The sequence below is a fragment of the Glycine max genome, chromosome 11 (assembly GCF_000004515.6).
Source record: "Glycine max cultivar Williams 82 chromosome 11, Glycine_max_v4.0, whole genome shotgun sequence".
Taxonomy (NCBI): Eukaryota; Viridiplantae; Streptophyta; class Magnoliopsida; order Fabales; family Fabaceae; genus Glycine; species Glycine max.
In genome coordinates, this window is record NC_038247.2 from 16,925,552 (window position 1) to 16,950,094 (window position 24,543).

Sequence of the window (24,543 nt, forward strand, 5' to 3'; positions counted from 1 at the left end):
GTCTTGATGACAAGTCAACAACGAAGATTATTTTTGTTTGCATTGTTCATACCAGCAATTTCTCTTGCTTTTCTTATATTTAATTTTTTACACTACAAGTGGAGGCTAGTTGTAATTCGGATCCATAATTTTTCTTGTGTCGCATTTGAACCATATTATTTTAATTGGACCTCCAGTTGGCCCCTTTAGTGGGAGAGGATTCGGATCCATAATTTTTCTGCTTCCCATAAGTGCATTTGCAGTCTGAAGGTTTAATTTTTATTTTATAAATTTAGCTTAAATAATTACTTTTTGTTATATCATTATAAATTTTTATATTTTTTTAATAATCTCTCCAATATTTTTTAATTGTAAAATAAAAATTAAGTATTTTTATTTTATGAAAGTCCATTTGTATTTAATATTTAATATTATTAGTGTCATTGAAAATAAATGATCAATCTAAAAGGAAAATTTTACTATTACTTTTATTTATTTTTTAATTTTTAAAAACAGAGCTTCATAGTATACATGCAGTAAATTTTTGGCTGCATAATACTAATGGTTTTTATAAGAAAAATAATTGTTTATTGAAATAGTTCATCAAAACATGCTCATTTTTTTTATATAGTACAGATCAAATTGGTGGAACAGAATGAATGACTTGTTGTAAAAAATATTATATTATTTTCGATTTTCACATATTAAAAAGAACATCGTCATTTTTTTTAATATTCATTTCCAAGATTAAATTAATACACGTCTTTTTCTCGGTGTCAAGGAATCTTGTCATAGTATAATCATCATTTACTACTAAACGCATGCATTAACTCACATAGTCGTTTCAAATTATTAAATAGTCTCAAATTTAAATCTTAAATAGGTAATTAAATAATTTTTTAAAAAAAATTATCATTCATTATCTTACTGGTATCAGATAAAAAAATTTGGTAGAAGAATTATCAGTGTCATTGTCCCAGCAACTGAACTATAATCTTATCTGATGCATTTCAATATGTCATGGTTGTAATTTGAATTAAAAAAGAAGAAAAAAGATTGCAGTTTCAACTTTCAAGTTTTAACCATAATCTAATCCACTCGCAGAAGTGACATCCCTCATATATATACAACGAATGAAAAAACAAAACAAAACCAACAGTCTCAATCCCTTAAATTTCTACTGATATAAGTCACATTCCTCGCCTAATGTGCTCACATAATTCACATCACTCCGATGATGATGTATCTCTAAAGTTATATTTTTTTTCTTCAAATTAACGTTATTTTGTTATTAATATGATGATAAAATGTATAAAAATTAAAATTTTAAATAGTAAAATTTGTAAAAAATAAACTTAAATGATGAAATTTATAAAAATTAAAAATTTTAAATAGTAAAATTTGTAAAAAATAAACTTAAATGATGAAATTTATAAAAATTAAAAACTTTAGTAATAAAATTGTAAAAAAAAACTTAAATAATAAAATTCATATAAAGAATGATAATTAGATAGTAAAATGTGAAGTCCATTATAAGTATAGATTCTTATTATAATGGATAACTAATTATAATTGATTGTATAACTTTAGTTTTATCCTTTTTACACTTTTTTCACCTCACTTTTTATCCTTTTAAAGATTTGAAGTAATTTCTTAAAGTTGATTAAAAAATTGATATATCTACTCAAAGTTGATATTTATCGTCAAATTATTGGAGCAAATAACATCAAATATCAACAATGATTCAATAGATAAGTCATCTTATTTATTGATCAAGAGTCAAATGTTAAAATTGTTCAATTACAAAACTTTGATAAATCATGATTTCAAACTAAAAAAGGTAGAAGATTATAATGTGAAAATTGATGATTTATATTAAGTTTCTATACAAAATTTTTCTTATGCCCTAAAACCTATAATATAACAAGCCCTTCTTGATAATGTTCGGGATAATAGAAGTAACAAGCTTTTATGATTTTAAACCAAGACAAATAAGATGAAAAAGGGTTTCAAAAACTAGGTAAACTTGCAATTAGTAATTGAAACAATTTTTTTAAATTAATGTTTTAAATAAAAAAATGAATAAATAAAGTAAACATCAATTAATTAGTGGATAAAATATATAACAGCTCGCTTGACTCAATTTCATGCATTTGAGCCCATATCGTAATTTCTTTAAAAATTCTAAGCAAAACTTGATATTTGTACAATTGAAAGTATGTAAAACCAAGTAACATGGGATATGAACCTTTTAAAATATTATGTAAACAACAAAAAAATTCAATGCCTAGAAAGTGAAAAGAGAAAAATATTAGATATGATAAATGATACAATGTGATAAAAAAATATTAATAAAGTATTTAAATATATACAAGTGTCTATATATCATCATTTTTCAATTTTTCATTCACTTTCGATTTCTACAATAGATTTATATTGGTAACAGAAATATATATATATATATATATATATATATATATATATATATATATATATATATATATATATATATATATATATATATATATATATATATATATATATATATATATATATATATATATATATATATATATATATATATATATATATATATATATATATATCATTGCCAACGAATAATGTATGCAATGTATTATACAAGTTTATTATCAAGGATCCTTATAATTATAAAAAAAAAAAAAAGTATTTGATATGTCAAAAATCAACTAAAAAAATTAGCACTTCTTTTCTTCGTTATACCTTTATGTTCCTTTGGCTCCCCGTGGTTCAAGCTCCATGTTTGAAAACATGAAACTGTGTTTAAACCGAAGCATCTCACTCGGTCACTTATTCAGGTTTTAAATTATTTTATTTCAGCTAACTTTTTTGCGTCAAATTATAAATAGAAAAGAGAAGGGGGAATTTTATATATATATATATATATAAAAATTTAAATTTATCAATCTCTCTTTTTTTACGTCTTAAGTTTCACACCTACCTTACATATATTTTTTATATAATATTAGCTATCATATTTATCATTTTTCTCCTTTTTCTTTCTGCTCTCTCTCGATATGTGCACTCTAAAAGTTTGTGTATTCTATTTTTTTTAATAAGTGACTGTAAAAAAAAAAAAAAAAAGTGATAATCAGGATTCATTCAAGATGTTTGCACTATACCCAAAACGCGTGTACAGCGCGTTTCTCGTTCTTCGATCGTCAATATTACAATTAGAATTAGTAAATATCAATCTGTTTGTGTGTATGTTGTTCTGCAGGTTAACAAATGAAAATGAGATAATCATACAATATCAGTATATTAATTGAATCACAGGCTAGGGCATAGTTATTTCTAGCTCATAGATATTCTTTCGTTATGTCAATATATCACAAATTAACTATGAACCAGAAGAACTTGATCATGTTAATAGCCCAGAGGTTCATTGCATAAACTATCGGCTAAGAAGCAATTTGGTTTCACCATCGTTTTCATGATATGAGCCCCATAGAATCATGGATCGAAAGGAAAGGCAAAACAAAAGCAAAGAAAAATTATTAACTCCCATCTCTTTCTCAAGATGAATTCTAGTTAATTAGAAAGGGAAATCAAGCCAGTGTGGTCAATTTCTTAGACTCGAGGCCATTTTAGTATCAACATTTTCATCATGAAAACAAGGCTTAAAATTCCTTAGAACCATGTGAATGATTCCATACACCCTCAGACTAAATAAACAATATTCCTGAGACATATACTATCTCAGGTAAGAATTTGATAATTAAGCTCTTCAAAACTATCCATTGTTTCAAAAGGGTGGCTAGAATTTATATATAGACCATGCACTCAAATTGAACCTTTTTTTAAACAAAACTTGAACATCGAATAAATAAAGGATGACTTCACTCCCATATTCAGATCTAGATCTGCACAAGTACGTACGGTAAGTAACAACATATCATGCTAGGAAATGTAGAGAGGAAAGGGAATCTACAAGAACCAAAAAGCTACAGTGATTTTACCCTTCTTTCCATTTTTTTCAGGGTGAACCTGCACTGAGTATCCTTAGCCGAGAACTAAAGACTTATTTTTGTAAATTAATACTGAGATCTATTTTCTGGTAACGAATATTCTTTCATACCCACAAACTTAAAAGTCGAACCTGGTAACATACTTAAGAAACATAATTATTGATCAACCATTGTATACCATGTTGATTAATCTTTCTTACCCTTCTTTTTCATCAGGAGCAACCCACACAAAATAAAAGTTGGTGAATTGTTGATATATATAAGCCAAGATGTCATTCACCTGCAGATGCACCTGCACCTCGTGCTTGGTTTCTCGTCCATTAATTCACACACATACTACGTAATCTTTTTATTCCTTCTCCATTGACATGCTTTTGTGGTAGTACGTCTTAGTAGTTGAACAGAGAAAACCAAGTAAAGTGCAGGTGCAAATGCAGGCAAAGGCAGCATATTGGAACGAAAACAATGGCCTTCTATTCTTTCTACATGGGGTTGAGTATTTAGTACTCGTAGCCATCATTTTATGTTGAGGATTTAAAGGGAGAGGGAGAGAGAGAGAAATGGGAAGGGGTAACATAATAAGAGAGTTAATTTAAGAGCTGTTGAGTGAAAATGTACATAGACCAAATTTGACAAGAGATATTGAATTATGGATGTAGCTTAGTTAGACAAACACTTTGGGGAGAAAATAAGAGTTTGATTTCTGTAGAAGACATTTAAAAAAAAATTAAATGTAACTAAGTATCAAATAAAAAAAATTAATCATATAATCGAAAAAGAAATTGACAAGACATGATGCATCCAAATTATGCTAATAAAGGGTTTTGTGGGAGTGTGAAGCCAATGAAAAGAGTGATTATTCGTTTGATTATAAAGGGATAAGGATTTGATGAAGATCTCCATGATATGTTTTTGTTCTGATGTCCAAAGTAAGAAAGAGCCGTGCACCCGCATGTCTGCCACACAACAAGCTGGTCTTACATCACGTGAAGTAAACCATGAGACCCACGTGGGATTTGATTCCTGGCCAATGTTGCACTGCCACATCAGCAATGGGACTCACGCTTCACTCCATTTAACTGTATCACTAACACTATGGCTACTTTGTTCAGGGTAAGCATATACAACAACAACAACAACAACGCCTTATCCCACTAGGTGGGGTCGACTACATGGATCAACTTCCGTCATAATGTTCTATCAAGTACCATACTTCGATCCAAACCATTAATTTCGAGATCCTTTTTGATAACCTCTCTTATAGTCTTTTTGGGTCTTTCTCTGCCTCGAATTGTTTGTCTTCTCTCCATCTGGTCTACTCTCCTCACTACAGAGTCTACCGGTCTTCTCTCTACATGCCCAAACCACCTAAGTCTATTTTCCACCATCTTCTCTACAATAGGCGCTACTCCAACCCTCTCTCTAATAGCTTCGTTTCTAATTTTATCCTGTCGAGTCTTACCACACATCCACCGCAACATCCTCATCTCCGCTACACCTACTTTATTCTCATGTTGGCTCTTGACCGCCCAACATTCTGTTCCGTACAAAATCGCCGGTCTTACCGCAGTCCGATAAAACTTTCCCTTTAGCTTGATCGGTACCTTTGCATCACATAACACCCCCGATGCTTTTCTCCATTTCATCCATCCTGCTTGAATGCGATGATTCACATCCCCTTCAATTTCCCATCATCCTGTATTACAGACCCAGATATTTAAACCGTATGACTTGAGGGATAATATGGTCTCCTATTTTCACCTCTGAGTTAGAAATCCTCCTTCTTTTGTTGAACTTACATTCCATATACTCCGATTTGCTTCTGCTTAGGCGAAAGCCATGTGTTTCTAGAGCTCGTCTCCAAGTTTCCAACCTCTCATTCAACTCCTCCCTCGACTCTCCAAGGAGGACTATGTCATCTGCAAAAAGCATGCATCTCGGCGCTATCTCTTGGATTTGTTCCGTGAGGACATCCAGAATTAAGGTAAAAAGGTAGGGGCTAAGGGTTGACCCTTGATGTAAACCAATTGTGATGGGAAAATCATCTGACTCTCCACCCTGTGTCCTAACACTAGTCGATACCCTATCATACATATCTTGGATAGCTCGAATATATGCAACCCTAACCCCTTTCTTCTCTAGAGCTTTCCACAAAATCTCTCTAGGCACTCTATCATACGCTTTCTCCAAGTCAATAAAAATCAAGTGCAAGTCTTGTTGGCCATGCGATATTGCTCCATCACCCGCCGTAATAAATAAATCGCTTCCATGGTCGACCTTCCCGGCATGAAACCAAATTGATTCTCAGTAACTTGAGTCTCCTTTCTTAATCTCTGTTCGATCACTCTTTCCCATAATTTCATGGTATGACTCATGAGCTTGATTCCCCTATAATTTGCACAATTTTGTATATCCCCCTTGTTCTTATAGATTGGCACTAACGTGCTTCTCCTCCATTCCTCCGGCATGCGTTTTGACCTCATAATTTCGTTAAAGAGTTCGGTGAGCCACTCAAGACCTCTATCTCCAAGAGTTTTCCACACTTCAATAGGTATGTTGTCTGGCCCCACCGCCTTACCATTACTCATTCTTTTCAACGCTTCCTTTACTTCCTGTTTCTGAATCCGACGATAGTACTTATAGTTCCGGTCCTCTTCTCTTGTGTCTAGACTGCTAGAGTCATATCCATATCCATCATTAAATAAGTTGTGGAAATACGCCTTCCACCTTTCCTTGATATCTTTTTCATGCACTAAGACTTTGCCTTCTTCATCCTTAACACACTTTACTTGATCCAAATCTCTAGTCTTCCTCTCTCTACCCTTAGCAAGCCTATATATAGATCTTTCTCCGTCCCTGGTTCCTAGAGCTTGGTATAGTCCGTCAAAAGCTTGGGCTCTTGCCTCACTCACCGCCTTTTTGATTTCATTTCTAGCTATCTTATACTTATCCCAAGTTTCAGAATTTCTACACCTAGACCACTCCTTGAAACACTCCTTTTTTACTCTAACTTTGCTCTGAACATTTCATTCCACCACCACGATTCTTTACCCCTAGGTCCAAAACCTCTAGATTCACCCAACGTCTCTTTAGCCACTTTAATAATCTCTTGGGACATCTTGTTCCACATATCATTTGCACTTCCTTGTGATTGTCCACACCACCCTCCCATATCTTTTGTTGGAAGATTCCTTGTTTCTCACCCTTCAAGTGCCACCATTTGATCCTTGGTGCTACCAGAGGACTTCTTCTCTTTGCCCTATCTCTAATTCTTACATCCATAACCAAAACTCTATGTTGGGTAGTCAAGCTCTCTCCCGGGATAACTTTACAGTTCAAGCAATACTTCCTATCAGACTTCCTGATAAGGAAGAAATCTATCTGAGAACATGTCCCTCCACTTTTGTAAGTGATAAGATGTTCCTCTCTTTTCTTAAACCATGTATTGGCTATAGAAAGATCCAAAGCCTCCGAAAACTCCAAGATGGATTTACCCTCCCCATTCATCTCCCCTAGGCCAAAACCCCCATGCACCCCCTCAAAACCTCTAGCCACGCTACCTACATGTCCATTGAGATCCCCTCCTAGGAAAACTTTCTCTCCTTGGGGTATATCCTGAAGTACCCCTTCTAGATCCTCCCAAAATTTTACCTTAAAGTGTTCTGCTAACCCAACCTGAGGTGCGTACCCACTAATAACATTAAAGGTGTCATGTCCCACTACCAATTTTAAGACTATGATACGATCTCCTACTCTTCTTACATCCACGACATCCTTCTTCCACTCCTTGTCCACAATAATCCCTACCCCATTTCTTGATCTAATTTTTCCCGTATACCACAGCTTAAATCCCGAGTTGTCTAATTCTTTCGCTTTTTCACCTGTCCACTTAGTTTCTTGTAGGCACATAAAATTGATCTTCCTCCTCACCATAACATCCATATTTCCATAGATTTTCCAGTAAGTGTGCCTATATTCCATGTACCAAAGCGAATCCTCCTGTCATGAACTAGCTTCTTTACCCACACCCGTTCACGAAAATGTGGGAACCCTTGCTTACTTTTCACTACATCCGGGCGGCGATGCAGCGACCCTTGCTCTTTTGACACTGTACTCGAGCCATACAGCGCGTTGCTTCCGGGCAACGACCTAGCATTCACATTATTACGTAATTGATCCATGTCATAGAGATTCGACAAAGTTTAACGTTGGCTGTCGAAAGCCTAACACAACCCTCTCCTTTTATCCGGACTTGGGACCGGCTAAGAATAGCAAAGCTACCTTAGGCAGGATTGTTCAAGATAAGCATATAAAAAATGAAAATGAAGTGATAATATTGTACAAAATTATCATGGGAAGGCATATAAAAAATGAAAATGAAGTGATAATATTGTACAAAATTATCATGGGAAGGTGGAGGGGACTGGGGGCCAATGGCGAAACAATGTGTCTCTCTTCGATCAAAACATGGCATACGGCACACCAGATGATGCGTGTCAAAAGGGATCATTCTCATCTCTAAGGGATGCTGATTGCTCAACGTGTAAATTTTTAAGTTGCTTTGCACTCTCCACTCCTTAATCAATCCTAAATCCTTCAATTTCTAAGTATCGTCCTTAATTTAACCAATTACGTCCAACACATTTATTAGAAAACTGAATTTTCTAAGTATATTGTAGGGCTTCTTTGTCAGACCCTATGTATAGGGAAAAAAACTGGGTTGTGAGTAATAAAACATTAAAACCTGTTGGACAAGATAACTGGGTTGTGAGTCATAAAGCCTATCTTGGATAAAATATTTTAACTAATTTTTTTAATTTTTTTTATTAATTGAAAAGTTCGTTTGATAAATATTGTTTTTTTAATAATTTTTTAATATTTGTTAACGTTTTTGAAAATGCTAGTTGAAGTAAAATTTTCTTCTTATTTCTAACTTCTGCCTGTATGTATTTTCTTCTTATTATTTTATTATTTTTTTTATCATTTTATATTTTTCAGTTATTTCAAAAATTAATTGTATCCATCACTTATAATTTAATAAATTAGTTTTTTAACTTTCAATTTTTAACAATCAGGTAATTTTTTCAATTTTAATTAGTTTTTCAGTTTTTTTACCAAACATACCCAAAATCTACTTCAGTGTCTCAAAAAATTAATTTTTTATACCATTGAAAAAATATAGAACTTCAGTTAATAACAAAGACTTCAAAGCAAAGGGGACACAAAAAGACAAAGTCGTATAGGATATGTTGAAGATGAACCCTTCCTAGAAAGTCAAACTGCACATTGATTGACTTTTCTAAAAAAAAAAAAATTGTCTTCAGCCATCGGTTGAGATATATCTGCAAAAAGTGTTTGGTTGAAGAATTAAAAAAAATGAATGAGAATAAATGAAAAATAGATTAAAAATAACTACTGGACTCCACTCTTATTTCCACTTTATTTCTATAATACTAAATAACCAACATTATTTCTATCACCCTTATTTCACTTTCAATAATTGTGTTTTGATTTATTATTTGATTGAAGCAAACATGATATTTTTTATAACCACCGTTACTAGTGTCATTGTTTCTTGGTGGGATCCCGATTAGGGACGGAGGCACCTGGCACGTAAGAGGTGGGGGGCCTATATATATATATATATATATTTGAGTGATTATTTTAAATTTTGGGTTTAAATAATAATATTTATTGTGAAGATAATTATATATTTTTATTTTTAGATAAATATATTGGTTTTCTTATTGTATTTATTGTAGAGATATACAATTGTATTTTTTTCTCTTTTTAGATAAAATATCTGAATATCATTTTTTAATATATTTTTCTTTTATCACCTATTCAACATCACCTATTTCAACACACACACACACAATCTGATTTGTTTAACCCTGGCTCTGTCATATGTTCACATAAGCTTTGACTTTTCAGTTTTGGGATTTAATTTTAGGATGAGTTTGATTATGTGAAAGAGAAAATAATGAAAGAAAAAAAAAAGTATGAGACTCACATTATGTTAAAAATTTCTCTCAAATTTTTTCACAATCAAACACACTGTTAAAGTTTTTCATCTTTTCTCAATAAAAGATATTTTCAAAAAATTAAATATTAAGTTTTTTTCACAAACTCAAAATATGTTATGAAGTGAGCAAACTGATTAACTAACATGATATAAATGTGTTACTAAGTCGAAGGGGTCTTTTCGACCGTAAATGAGTTACAATACTCTTAATGTCATCTGACAACACCTCATCTTCTAAGCAAAACTTGGAATCAAATTGAATCGGAGGGTAAAGTCTCATGCTTTCATATGTGGCAGCTTGTAAATAGTTCAGTTGGTGAAGCTCTTCATAGCTTGTAAGGTCTTTGTTATAGTCTGATCCAATTACTCACTATGCTTCTAGAATAATTTGGGATTCCCCTTCTGGGTATTTTGCTAAGAGCTAAAAGAAGCTTGTTAGAGCGGAAGCCACAGAGTCATGACCAGCTAGCAAGAAACTTACTATAATATCTTTTAAGAATGTGTCATCAGTGACGATTCTCATGAACCGTGACAACAACAAGTGGTCCTTGTGAGGTGAAATTGATGAAAATTTCATTTTTCTTCTTTGCCTTATGACCTCTTTGACTAAGATGTCAATCATTTTAATCTTTTCTCTCGACTTCTTCTTGGAGCCCACGTTGAGGAACCGTTTGATCTTCCAGATTAGAAGGGATGCTGGCAATGCTCTCTCCGCATACAATTTTGATCCTAAAGATGTGCACACAAGGTCTCCCTAAACATTAAATCTTAAACCCACAAGATTTGGATGGAGTGAAAAATATTTTTTAATGAGTAACCTTCAACCAATTTTGATCCTTAATTTTTTTTAGTAATGACACATTGAAATTCAATTTCACCAAATGAGATTTTGGGGTATTATAAGACAGGCACATTACGAAAGATGTCTGAGTTTGGTACCTTAGAATCCGTCTACTTATGGTCTGTTTGGATAAGCTTCTTTAGAAGCATTTCTAAAAGAAGAAAATAAGAAGAAAAAAGATGAGATGAGCTTTTCCTTAAACAAAAATAAGTTCTTCATGAGTTAATTTTTAGAAGCTCACCAATATAGCTTCTAGAGAAGCTTACACCCAAACGGACCCTAAATCAGTCATATTTTGGTCGAGCTGTGATGGGGCTGGCTTAAATATGTAGGGTCCACGTGAATTTCTTCCCCTAAATGGCATAAAGTGAAGAAAAAGTTAAGTACGTCTATCTTCTCGATGCGAGTCCCAGGAAAGGCGTGAAGCGACGGAGCGCACTACCTCGGAGATGAAATATGGTGCAATGATAATAAGATTTGTTATGATTGATAATTCGAAATACGTGGTTAGAGAGATTTCTTTTTCAAATTTGTATTATGATTAGTAACATAATCCAGTTAGTTTCTAATTAAAAAATTTATTTAATTGTTCGATTAACAACATTTTTTTAATAATTTTTAATATTTTTTAAAATATTATTTGAAGTTATATTTTTTAAAATATTAATTTCTATTTTTTATATTTTTTTATCTTTAATATATATTCAAATTTTTACTTATTTTTTTAAAATAAATTATAATTTTTTTATTTTATACTGTTACTTTAAAAATTAATTTTATTAAAAATTTATAATTTAGTAAGTTAATATTTGTATCTTTCAACTATCAACTTTTCGTTACTAAAAATATATCCACAGGATTTTTTTGAAGAAATTTTTAATTAAAGAAATTGTTTCTTACTGTTTCTCCCTATTGAAACAATTCTATCTGATAAAAAAAAAATCTTAAAAATAAAGTTGGTATCTTATGCAAAAATTTATTTCTTAATAATAAAAAATACTATTTACCTGACATATAACAATATTGTAATTAAGTGAAAATAAGAAAAATATAACAAAAGTGAAAATAAGAAAAATATAAAAGCGAGTTTCTTCAAATTTCTTATCATTAGCAAAAAAAGTTATCTTTGAATTTCTTACAATGTAAAAATCACAAAAGAACTGTGAAAAATATAAAAAAATAACTTAAAAAACTTAGTTAAGAAATTCTTATTAGAGATACTTTAATTAATTTTTCAACTAATTTTACTATATTTATCTTATGTGTAGATATGAAAGAAAAAAAAAACAAGAAAATATCACTTTCTCAAAACAGTAGATTTTTTATTTTTAATAAAGAGAATAATTTGTATTTTCTTTAAACATTTCTGACTTAGATTTTAAATTATGTTAAACTAAAATAACTTTATATTAATTTGCTCAGTTACGGTGAATATCACTAGTTTCTACTCGTGTCTATGATTCTCCTTGTTAACACTTCTTCTCAACCAATGTATATCGAATTGTTGGAGAATATTCTGACTAATTAATGATGATTTTTTGGGCATCGTCTACTTTGTTTTAAGTTACGTGTTAGAAGATGTTTATCAATAACGCGAATGGAAGGTTTTTCCGAGTAGGTTTTTTAAAAGAAGTTTTATGTGGGAATGGGATTCCCATCCCAGCACTAAAAAAAATGCCACAAATTTCTCATCTTTTATTTTCTTTTCTCTTCTATATATTAAAAAGTTAATAAAATATAAGAAAAAAAAACAAATAAACTATTGGATTTTGAATGTAGCCGTAGGATCCTTCTTCGGTCATTAACTAAAGTAACTACGGGTAATCCATTCTAGATACCTTTTATGTGTGTTTTTTTCCCAAGAAATTTTTTTTGTGGAAAATTGAAATAAAAAGTAGAATCCTAGAATTAACTCTAAGATAAATATTAATTTTATTATTTTAAGTGTCGGTAATTTAGGAAAAAAACTATTTTTTTAAATAATTATTACAAAATAGTGATTTTATCATAAATGCATGACATTGCATAATTATAGATGAAAGTGTAAATAAAATGTTTACATTGCCAATAAATTAATTATTAATTCTATTCTTTTAAAAGTTTAAGATAATATTAATTTTTATTAAAATATTTTTACTTTCGTCTAATTTTTAATTATTTGAAACATTTCTTAACAAATTAAAAGAACAAAGAAATGAAGAATAATAAGAATGTGTTTTTCTAAACAATTTAATTCATTACAAGAAACTTTGCAATTACTAATGACCACATTGGTGCTGACATTTGGAGGATTACAATTTCATCAGATTGAACCTACGTACAACCAAATCAACCTACGTTCAACCTAATCAATCACTCACATTACTTTTCTATTTATTCATTAGAAAGTGCAAAATTTTTGTTCTACGCTATTTTAACGAATTTTCAAACACACCTTTAGCCTAGCGATCACTAAGTTGTTTCATACTAGACAATTAATTAACTAAGTGGATCTAATTCACTTAATTAAATACTTTTATTATAAATACTGATACATATATTTAATTTTTATGGGTAAAAAAATACTAAATAATCAGATGTGACATTTATGAACAGTCAAACCATTTAAATGTTTAAAATTCTCGTAGGTATTTAAGTGTTTTAGGCGTTGGTAACAAATGGGAAATTTGTAACCATAGTTATACCTGCCACATGACTTTTAGTAATCATTAATTTATTATTTTCATATAATTGTTTAAATAATTATTAATTAAAATTTAAATTAATAAGAAAATATTTTTTTTTATTAAAATAAATCAAATTTAATTAAATAACAATAAAGAACCTCATACATAGTGACTGTTTAGAATCTATAATTCATTCATCTAATGGCTTATTAGCATTAAGTAATATTTTATAGAACTTTTGAATTTTCTTGTTAGACAACCTTTCAAAATAAGTGATATTCCCACAACTCTACTCATGCATCATAAGAGTGTCACGTGCATATGCACAAAAAATATGCATCAAGAGAGTGTCATATATTAAGCATATGCACATTAGAAAATTGAGAAAAATTTGTGAGTTACTTCAAGTTGATGAGCTAAAAATTATAGAGCTCATAGAATAAAAGATAACTTCCATAAAAATATTTCATTGGATTGATTGATATGATAAAAGATAGAGTATATAGTCATTTTGGTCCTTAAATTTGTGGGAGTGTTAGTGTTATTACATTAGTCCTTAATCTTTTTTTGGAAACACAATAATTCTAATTAAATTGAAGGAATTTATTTTTTTTAAAAAGAACTCACTCAAGATGTAAATCTACAATTACATTAGTATAAAATTAAAAAAAAAACGTGTGAATAAAGTGATTATATTAACATATACTAGTATTTAGAAACTAAAATGTTAGTAAGTAATAAAGTTTATAAACTTATTTCTTAAAAAAAAATTATGAATTTATTTGACATTTTTTAAGACAACTTATTTAACATCTTGTTAGTTTCAGGAACTAATGTGATAATATCTATCATTTTTAAGAACTAAATTGATTATTTATTCATAAAAAATACAATAAGACCGTATATGTATTAGACCTAATAATTTTTTCTAGCAAACTATTAACAACAAGTTAACATTTCTATTAAATTAGCTACTCTTAACACATTATAACACAACTAGCTTGACTAACAAACAGCTAGAAAAATAACATGTCGAGAATAATGCCTTTTGTTCTGCCCATTGTAAGATGAGACAAAAATAAAGGGAAAAAAAAAACATGGCCCAAATTGGCCACTAATGGGAAGCCTAGAGCAAAAGAATAATGGGCTACGATAATTTTCAAGATGTTGCTTCCTGCACTCCCATCATTACTTTCTGCTATGTTTTATTATATTTCCAAAAGTCCAATCCAAAATACAATATGTGAATAAGGGGGGAATTCAAAACAAGTGGACGGTGACCTACGCAAAACACACCAAAGAGAGACGCAATGCACGACCTCCTTCCTTTTTCTACGACTGTTCGCAGAGGTATTGCGTGAACTATGATTAAATAATTATTGTTATGTTAATATATAAATAGCGATTACATGATCAATGTCTATGTATTCTTCTTTTTCTTTTGTAAGAGCTTTTATGCATAGTTACATAAATCATTCTTTATATTAATCTTGTGAATTTTATAATTTCATATAAATTTAAATATTTTATATAAAAATTCATTACAATGTTAAGATTATTAAAGTAAGTTTTTAACTTAAATTTTTTTGAGTCATACAATACTTAAAAAATATATTATTTATGGTATAAATATTTTAAATAACAATTGCTTATAAAAATAACTTGATGTCATATACTTAAATGAATAAAAAAGTTAAACGTTACTTAAAATTAAACAACTCATATAAGCATTCTTATTAGAAATGCTCTAAAGGTGAACCAAAATTAATAATCAATTTTTGTTTAAATTGGAGTAGTTTGCTAATTTTTTTTTAATTTAACTATCCTGTATAATTCATATCCTATGCAAAACAAAAGCTTATACTACTCACTATTTATTTTAATTGTTATTTTTTAGGGAAAATAATTAAAAATGGTTTAGAGACCAGACTAAGTTGAGCCTTATCAAAGCAGTAGAGAGGGAAAATGGGATAATGTAATTGGGCTAACAACTCTACACCAACCACCAAGCACTGGTCCAAGCAAAATCAACTTAAATGTTTCTGTATTTACACGTACGGCCAATGAAAAACATTATATATACTAGTAAATATTATAAAATGCACATGAATGAAAATAAAAAAGAAAAATATATTTATGAAAAAAAATAAGTTGAATAGTTTCTTGTTGAAAAGTAGATTAATTAATTATGTTTTTTCTAAAAATAATTTTATTTGGATGCGTGTATTATTCTATAATAATTTTATTTGTCAAAAAATAAAGTTTTTTTTTCTGGTACAGACAATATTTAGAAAGTTTAGTGTGTTTATTACATGGAATGAAAATTATACATGCAAACATCTCAATTCAATACTTAAAGTTGTATATGAAAATAATTTTTGAAGATAATACATATTAAAAGTAATAGAATTTATTTATTTATTACTTTAAGATTTATATGACATTCATTGAACTTTTCTATTTATATTGAATCTTTTTAATATACTTTTATAACAATATAAATTGATGTTAATGAGAAATTTATTTATTTAAATATATTACATCTATTAAAAGTTATTTTTTTTATTAAAATGTTTCATAACATACTGTATGTTTACGGTAAAAAAAACTTAGTTTTGTTAACCACTTTTACAATATATGCAATCTAAATCATTGTTCTATTCTTTTTATTTTTATGAATATCATGTTATATTCTACTATATTATATATCCCATATATCTATCACATACTGAAAATCTTTGCACAAGTGTAATCAAAAAGGGATCTAATTGTTTCATGTTATTAAATATGATGCACACCCTTACAAGTAAAGCCCCGGGTAGCCAAGGAAAGTAGGTCTAATATTAATAAGAATATGACTCGTATTTCATAAGTACTTAGGTTAAAATTTTGCTGCAGATGTTAAGTGTTTGTTGATTAATAATGTATAAATATTTTAAAATCATAAAGAATATTTAGAAAGAGAATTTTATTGTTTGTAATAAATGAATGATTTTATCAAACTAAAATAAAATAAGTATATGGTTAGATTAAAGTTTGTAAAAATTGCTCACGTCTTCCTTCTATAAAATTAAGTTTTTAAGACAAATTTTTTATATGTAAACATACTTTGAAGGGTAACAAAACATAACATGTCACCAAAATGAATTTAATCTCAAACATAGTTTAACACTGTCTATGGTAGAAAATATTTGTAGTTTCTAACAAAAAAAAAATCAAGAAGTCTATCTGATATTGATTAAGGAATTTTAAAAAAAAAACATTTACCAAAATTTAATATTTTTTTATGCATAAGAATAAAAAAAAAAATAGTGTAAAAAAGGTTTATAACAACAACTGAGGCATCCACAAAGAAAAGCCAAAGCTATAAATGGATGAATAAATTAAGGTCCCAGCTGGTGGATAAAGCAAACATTAACAGTGTGCATTAAGGGAGGCCCAATCCAATTGAAGAAGGATGGTGAAACCACGACACCCATTTGCCTCCCAAGAGGCAATAAGTTTCTTCTTTCTTGCTCCAACTCAGTCAATACAATTAAATAACATGTTACGCGCAGCCTGGGCCCCACTCACCTACGCCATAAACACGCACCATGTGCCTTATTGTTTCCCTGCTATATATACCCACATTTCGCCATAATGTTTCACACTTACCACTACTACCAATACTCCTCGCACAACACAACCACAATGGCCGCGGTAACTCTCTCTCTTTCACTCACTCACTCACTCACTACTTTGATTTTGTTCTTCACATGTTAGTACTTAATTTGTTAAAGTGTGTGTTGTGTTGTGTTGATGATGTTGCAGAAGAAGAAGAATGGCGGCGGAAACGGCAACAACAAGGAGAACGAAGACAGCACCATCACCGTCGTCTTGAAGGTCGAAATGCACTGCGACGGTTGCGCTTCCAAAATCATCAAACACCTCCGCTGTTTCCAAGGTTATACTTGCTTCCACACACTCATGAAACTCATTTCATTTTCACCAGTACTATTTATGGATCTATCTGGCATTTAATCTCTGTATTTTTATAGCAAAATGCTAACCGTCAAAAGTGTTACCAGTATTGATTATTTAATTTTACTGTGTTTTGTAATGCACCTTGAATTTAATTTATTATTATTTATTACTGTGTTTGAATTTGAGAGTTGAGATTGGACTTTTTGTTGTTGAAGGTGTGGAAACGGTGAAGGCTGATAGCGACGCCGGGAAGGTGACCGTGACCGGAAAAGTGGACCCCACGAAAGTGAGGGATAACCTGGCGGAGAAGATAAGGAAGAAGGTGGAACTGGTGTCTCCGCAGCCCAAGAAGGAGCAGGAGAACGAGAAAGAGAACAAGGATGCTAAGGCAAACAACAAATCCGAGAATAACAAAACCCAGGACAAAAAAACCAAGGACAAAGAGGTTGGTTCATCACTGGTCCCCAACCTTTGCCCCCTTTGTTTATTTAATTTATTTTACTTTCTCTGCCACTGCCAGTCTGGGATTTTTTTTTTTTTCTAATTGGTTTCTGGTGACCTCTGTTAATTTTTTCAAAATTTATTTGTCGCTTATTGTTTAATTATGCTTAATTTAATTATCAGGTGGTAACCACCGCTGTTCTGAAGCTGGCATTGCATTGCCAGGGTTGCCTAGACAGGATTGGCAAAACTGTGTTGAAAACCAAAGGTTAGTTAATTAATTATTATTATTATTATTTAGTTTGTCTCTTGGTTTGGCTAATTGGGCATGAACTTGGACATGATGATGCAGGAGTGCAAGAAATGGCCATTGACAAGGAAAAGGAAATGGTGACTGTGAAAGGGACAATGGATGTTAAGGCTCTGGCAGAGAATCTCATGGAGAAGCTGAAGAGGAGGGTTGAGGTGGTTCCTCCAAAGAAAGACAAGGAAGGTGGTGGTGGTGATGATGAGAAGGAAGTATCAGGGAAGAAGAAGAACAAGGGTGGTGGTGGAGGAGACAAGAATGAGAATATTGAAGATGGAATAGAGAAAATAGAGTATAACAGAATGGAGTATTTGGCACCACCTGCTTTTGGCTTTGGTTATGGACCTTATGGTGGTGGTTATGGACATGGACATGGGCATGGGCATGGCAACATTGGTGGGTATAGCTATGTGCCAGTGTACCCGGAGCAGATGCACTTTCACTTGCATGCACCACCACCACAAATTTTCAGTGATGAAAACCCGAATGCTTGTTCTGTCATGTGAGTGAGGTTGTTTCTTTCCATTTAACTGGGTGATGGATGGTGATAATGATGGTGTGCTTAGAGAACTAGATACTAGAGTCTAGAGTGTTTCTTTCCATTCTTTTTTTTTTTTCTTTCAATTTTTGGTTCTTAGAATTCCACGGGAACTTTTGAGATGTTTTTGTGTTTAGGGAAGAAAAGGGGGGTTTTGAATTTTGATGTGATTAGATAACCAATACCGCTGATATATTATTATTAAATGGGAATGCCAATTTCAGAATTTGTTATTACTAGTTGATGCATAATGTAAATGATGGAGTAATATGGAGTTGGAAATGGAATAGATCTCAATTCTGACACACCTTGGTCCAATTTGTTTTTGTTCTATATGCTGTGTTGTGTTGTGGAACGAAGAAGTTGCTGCCAATTTTCCCGATAATTTAATGATTGTGTATGGATTTTGATTTTTGAGGGATGGACAGAAAAGGGCGCTGGCATGAACATGTCCTTATTAGGTGTCCTGTGTCCCCCAGAGAAGGGTGTTTGGTGCACTCATTAGTTATGACGCTTATTCCTACAAGTTTCTTGTGTGTCCTTTCCTTTCTCCCTTTATAACTTGTCCACTACTACTCGTATAGTACTACACCTTAGGCCACGCCATTTGCCTCGAAGTAGGGTTCGTTAGTGGGTTTAAACTCTGTCCTTTTCTCACCTTTATCATTTGTCCCATATGTTAAACTGCTCTTTTCCATATACGCTTTCCAATTTGGCTCTTTCGTTGTTTCCAATGCTCCCACGAATTAAAATGCTGCTCAGCTCTCAGCTCTAATACAAATATATAATCGGGTTTAATTCAAGATGTTTTTCATAGAAGTGGGATTATCCATTTGTATTTTGATGGATCTTATTCTTCCCCGCTACTTGAGTAATAACTAAGTGGGATTATCCATTTTGAGTGTCTTCAAATCCCTTAAAAGAAAATTATTTTGGTGAATAATTGAGTTTCAATCATTTCTAGGTTAAAATTAATTCTTTATTAATCAATTATTAGTTAATTAATAGATTTTTTATTTTTTTAGAGAAATTATATGAAAAAATGTGTACAAATTAATTAATTTTAATTTATGAAAAAATTTATTTTTTTATTCTTATTTTCTTCTCTTAAAATATTTCTAAAGAAACTTATTCAAAAGACCCTATTTATATATTTGAATTATATATACAAAATCAACCATTTATGCGTGTTTACATGTGACTCAGTTTTCATAAAAAAAGAAAATAACCATAATCATTAGTGTTATGTGATGATTATTTACTTCTATTAATTACTGCAAAATACTGTTTTATATAATGATTATTATGAATGACTTGTGGATTCTCTTTATGATCACTTAATGCCTATGCATTTATTTGTGCACAAAAGTTGTTACATCCCCTGTAACAACTGAGCTACAGTATTTGGGTTGCATGTGCTACATGACCCTAAGAACAAACGTGAGGGATCATGATGACAATGCATCGGGTTTTATGCATGGCATATTTCTTTGGCGACGATGATGCTATGCATAACCACTGACCACGCTACCGTGCACTCAATGCCCCCTTGATTTTTGCTGCCTTTGGCAAAAGAAACAAGAACCTTTGTAAAAGGATGTGAAAAGCCAAAAACCAGTGGGTTCAGGAACACTTTTAAACAATGTTTTCAAATCAAATTCGTCTTCTAATTAGTGATCAGTGAAGATTTAAATTTATGATTCATTAGTTTGACTGGTTAAATTGATGATAATTAAATATAAATTTAATTGTATCTTTGGTTCTTAAACTTAACTTGTATGTGATCACTAGTACTAGAAACACTCTTCACAGTAGAAATTTACAATTGTTCTAGAAAATTGATGTAGTACATAAAAATTCAATTAAAATACGACGATAATGCAAAAAAAAAATATTATATTATCATTCAATTTTTTTAGGAGATATTATCACTCAATTATGGATTACTATGTATGGTTAACAATTTTAGTTTTGTAATAAATATTTTACAAGTGACACTTAGAGTGGTTTTTAATTGGTTAAAAAGGAAAGATATTTTATAATCATAATTAAATTCATATTATAATATGAGTAATAAATAACATAAGATAATAAAAGAATAAATAAAATAATATTTACTAACATGAAAAGATCATAATTGTTTTTAATAAATAAACTAACAGATAAAAAGTGGCTTTTTTGTGTGTGATAAAAAAAAGTGGCATAGCCATTGCACTCCTTTTCCCTTTCCCTTTTATATACTTTGATGTTAATTCTTTAATCTAGTTTTTTTTAATAATACAAGAATATTCTGCCTACTTACATAGCGAGGAGTGATTGACCTTTTTTGGGTCATTTTTACAAACTTTTTATTAAAATGAGTTACAAATTATTGACATGAGTTTGTTTTAACTAAAATTCAGGGTCAAACTGAGAATTGAAGAACTTGACAATTGAGTCAGCAAAAAAGATGAAACAATAATTTTAAATAATTATTTCACCCTTAATCGTTTTAAAGGAAGTAACAATTTCGAATTGTTACTTTGTCACATCAAAACAAAGTAGTAATTCAATTTTGATGGTTTGTCATGTTAGTGTTCAACAATTTGAAATTGTTGGTTTGTTGATATAGCTACTCGCAGGTGCTGCTTTGTATACGTGCGGCTTGAGTCCACAATAAAAAAATTGTAAAATATACGAATCAACATTGATTCAAGGTATACGTGAAAACAACACTATACTTAGCATCGAAACAACAATTTGTATTACATGGGTCCTTTGTTTCCCTAATTATAAATATGTTGATTTTTGCTCTTATAATTTTTCCTTCCATAACCCTTTTTTGCATATATAATTCAAATATCAAGACCCACTTAATCTAGCTGTTATTGTTCAAAATGGAGTTAAGGATAATGTTGTTTTGATGTTAAGCATAATGTTATTTATACGTGTACTTAAATCAATGTTGATTCATGTATTTTACCATTTTTTATTACAGACTCGAGTTGCACACATATGAACCAGCGGTTGTGGATAACAATATCATCAAACCAACAATTTTAAATTGCTGAATGCTGACGTGACAAAGTAACAATTCAAAATTACTGGTTTGTCATGTTAACGTTAAACAATTTGAAATTGTTAGTTCATCCTTTTTACTTACTAAACTATTAGATTCTCAAATTATCAGTTTGATCTTGGACGTACTTTGATCAAAACATACTCATGCCAATAATTTATTTTAAAAAAACCCATTTTAGTAAAAAGGTTTGTAAAAATGACCTAAAAGGGTCAATCACTCCAAAGCCAAGGTCAACCAAACCAAACATGAAATACTTTTCGGCTTTTTTTCTTTTAATAATTGTTTTAATGAAGTGTATTCACAAGTAGGTATGCTTTCCTGTATATTCACAAAAACAAAACATTATTCATTTTAAAGATTCCGTATCCACATGGCTAAAGGTCTTCTATTTTTATAGACTTTTCCATTAGGCTAGCTCTAAGACGGTGAGTGGTGACCAGGGAAATGCAGATGATCAATATAATTGAGTTTAGCAAAATTAGACAAATAAATAAAGGTATTTGTCTATACATATGGCAATTGAGCTATGTATAATACAAGATTTTGCTAAGGTCAAATTATTGTTTTTTAGTATAAGGGTATTAATAAACCACAATAAAAAAATATTTTAAGATACAATAAAAGTGTACATTGTTAATACATTTATACTATAAAAATAATGCTGCATACAGTTATCCAAATCCGTACAATAAATTATTCATTTATTTGAAAGTCATAAATTCAATTACTATTATTTTCAATTGGTGGTGTGTTTATATTTGGTTGAACAATAATTCACACGTTGCTCACAGAGTCACAGTGGTGGCTAGGTTGAAGCTTAGGAAGGCATTTCACACACAGGCAACACAGGTTGGTGCCTAAATTCTACGTACTAACGTATATTAATGAAAATAAAATAAAATAAAGTGAGCTTTATTCAGAGTTGAATTTTTCCCAAATGGGGCCACACACGTAAAGGGTAAGGCACAGCACTAAAGGACCTTAAATATTCTTTTCCAGACATAAGTTTGAGAAGGAAAAGGTTAAGGGTTGCAAAAATTTATTCAGCTAGCTGATGCCTTCTTGGCATTTGGCAATACGCTTTATGCAAAGATTACTGCCAAACGTTCTCTATGGAAGCTCCTTGTTTTGTGCATAAAGCAAAAGCAAAAAATCAGAGTTCTTGCTCTTACTTTTAATTAAGTGATTCCCTGTAATTTACAAACACTATTTATCCAAGTTAATTATAATTTGGCCAGTGTAGCTAGCTATATTCACGTTCCATTAAAGATCCCAATCATTTAAATCTTCTAAAAATGTATTGATTGCTTCGTTTCTTGTTTCAGGTGAATGGAAACATGAAAATATCATATGTGAGTTTACAAAATACTCCTATAATTAACCATGCTATTATACAGTGTGTTTGGAAACATGTTGAGAAATAAAAAAATCATGTTTGAGATGTGGAAGTTATGATTATTAACTTTTTTAAAATCATACTTGGATTTGGAAAATCACATCCAAGGATGGAAGCAAACCAATTTTAGTATGAATTCTTTGTGTATTAAACATTACTTCTTTTAAAATGGAGTATACGATAGTGATTATTAATAAATAAAAATATCATATAGTTTTCCTTTTCCTTGAAGAAGCCAAAATAATAAGTATATACACAATGGAGTATATGATATAATAAATATGACAACCAAGCAGATGTGCCAAGGCTAGAGGGTAGAGAAGGAATTTTTTGTACCACATAGTAAAATATAAAAAAATATCTGATTGTAAAATTTCATTCAATAATTTTACAGTTCAAAAATTAGGAAAGTAAAATAAAATAAATTTTGATAATTTATATTAAATTATAAATTAAACATAAAATTTAGCAAAAGCCCCAAAGCTTTTAGATACAATCCTCGATCGCGATGAGTATGTACAGAGCCAAGCTCTGAAAACTTGACCTAACAATGCAAGCTATATGACCAAATATCAGCTTGTGCTTATCCTTCAACTCTTCCTTTTGATCATTGAAGAAACACAATTAATGGCCGAATATGACAATTGGTAACAAAAATCATTGGTCAAAAAGTCTTCTCGTCTTTCTTAAAAAATAGAAGATCTCAAGGGTTAATGGTTATAATTAGTTTGTAAATAATTGAAGTTTAGATGGATATGCAACTGAGCAACTTGCAGTAGGGTTTGTCGCTCAGTTGAGTCGAAAAGCTATGCTATATGTTGAATTTAGTGGGGTCTCGAATGAACATTTTCCAAAATTTATTATACCCTTTTCTTATCCATGGTATCATGGGCCATGACCCCAAAAGTCATTTCATGTAGAGTATGCCTTTTAAGACTTTAAGTCAATGGATTTTAGAGGCTTTCGAACATGAAAATAAAAAACAAATTTAGTAGGGTATCGAACGAGCAATTTCCAAAATTTAGTGTCCTCTTTTCTTCTCCATGGTATCATGCATGGGCCATGACCCAAAAAGTTCTTTCATGTGTATCTTTAATTTAAGACTTAAAGTCAATGAATTTGAGAGGATTTCGAACATGGAAAAGAACAACAACAAATAATTTTAGAGGCGTACGTGACTTTTTCTTCGAGGTTAGACGATGCAAAGCAAACACATAAATGAAAAGTATTCATAATTATGAGTGACTATTTACGCTGGAATTTGGTAAACAACCGCTAGTCTAAGTTAATTGCTTGCGAGACCAACTAGTGAATCTCAG

General features: G+C 30.7%; 1 protein-coding gene and 1 non-coding gene across 2 annotated transcripts; one reads left to right on the forward strand and one right to left on the reverse strand.

The window, feature by feature from the left end:
• Positions 1-4,240: 4,240 nt before the first annotated feature.
• MIR530C (microRNA MIR530c) lies at positions 4,241-4,447 on the reverse strand. Its single transcript, NR_126650.1, has one exon. It is a non-coding gene; the product is annotated as a microRNA MIR530c (primary transcript).
• A 12,717-nt stretch (positions 4,448-17,164) lies between these two features.
• On the forward strand, positions 17,165-18,749 carry LOC100820520 (heavy-metal-associated domain-containing protein). Its single transcript, NM_001252912.2, has 5 exons — positions 17,165-17,217; positions 17,329-17,461; positions 17,697-17,926; positions 18,106-18,190; positions 18,275-18,749. Exons 1-5 carry the CDS (start codon positions 17,209-17,211, stop codon positions 18,733-18,735), a joined length of 918 nt encoding a protein of 305 aa, NP_001239841.2. The 5' UTR covers positions 17,165-17,208; the 3' UTR covers positions 18,736-18,749.
• Positions 18,750-24,543: the final 5,794 nt, after the last annotated feature.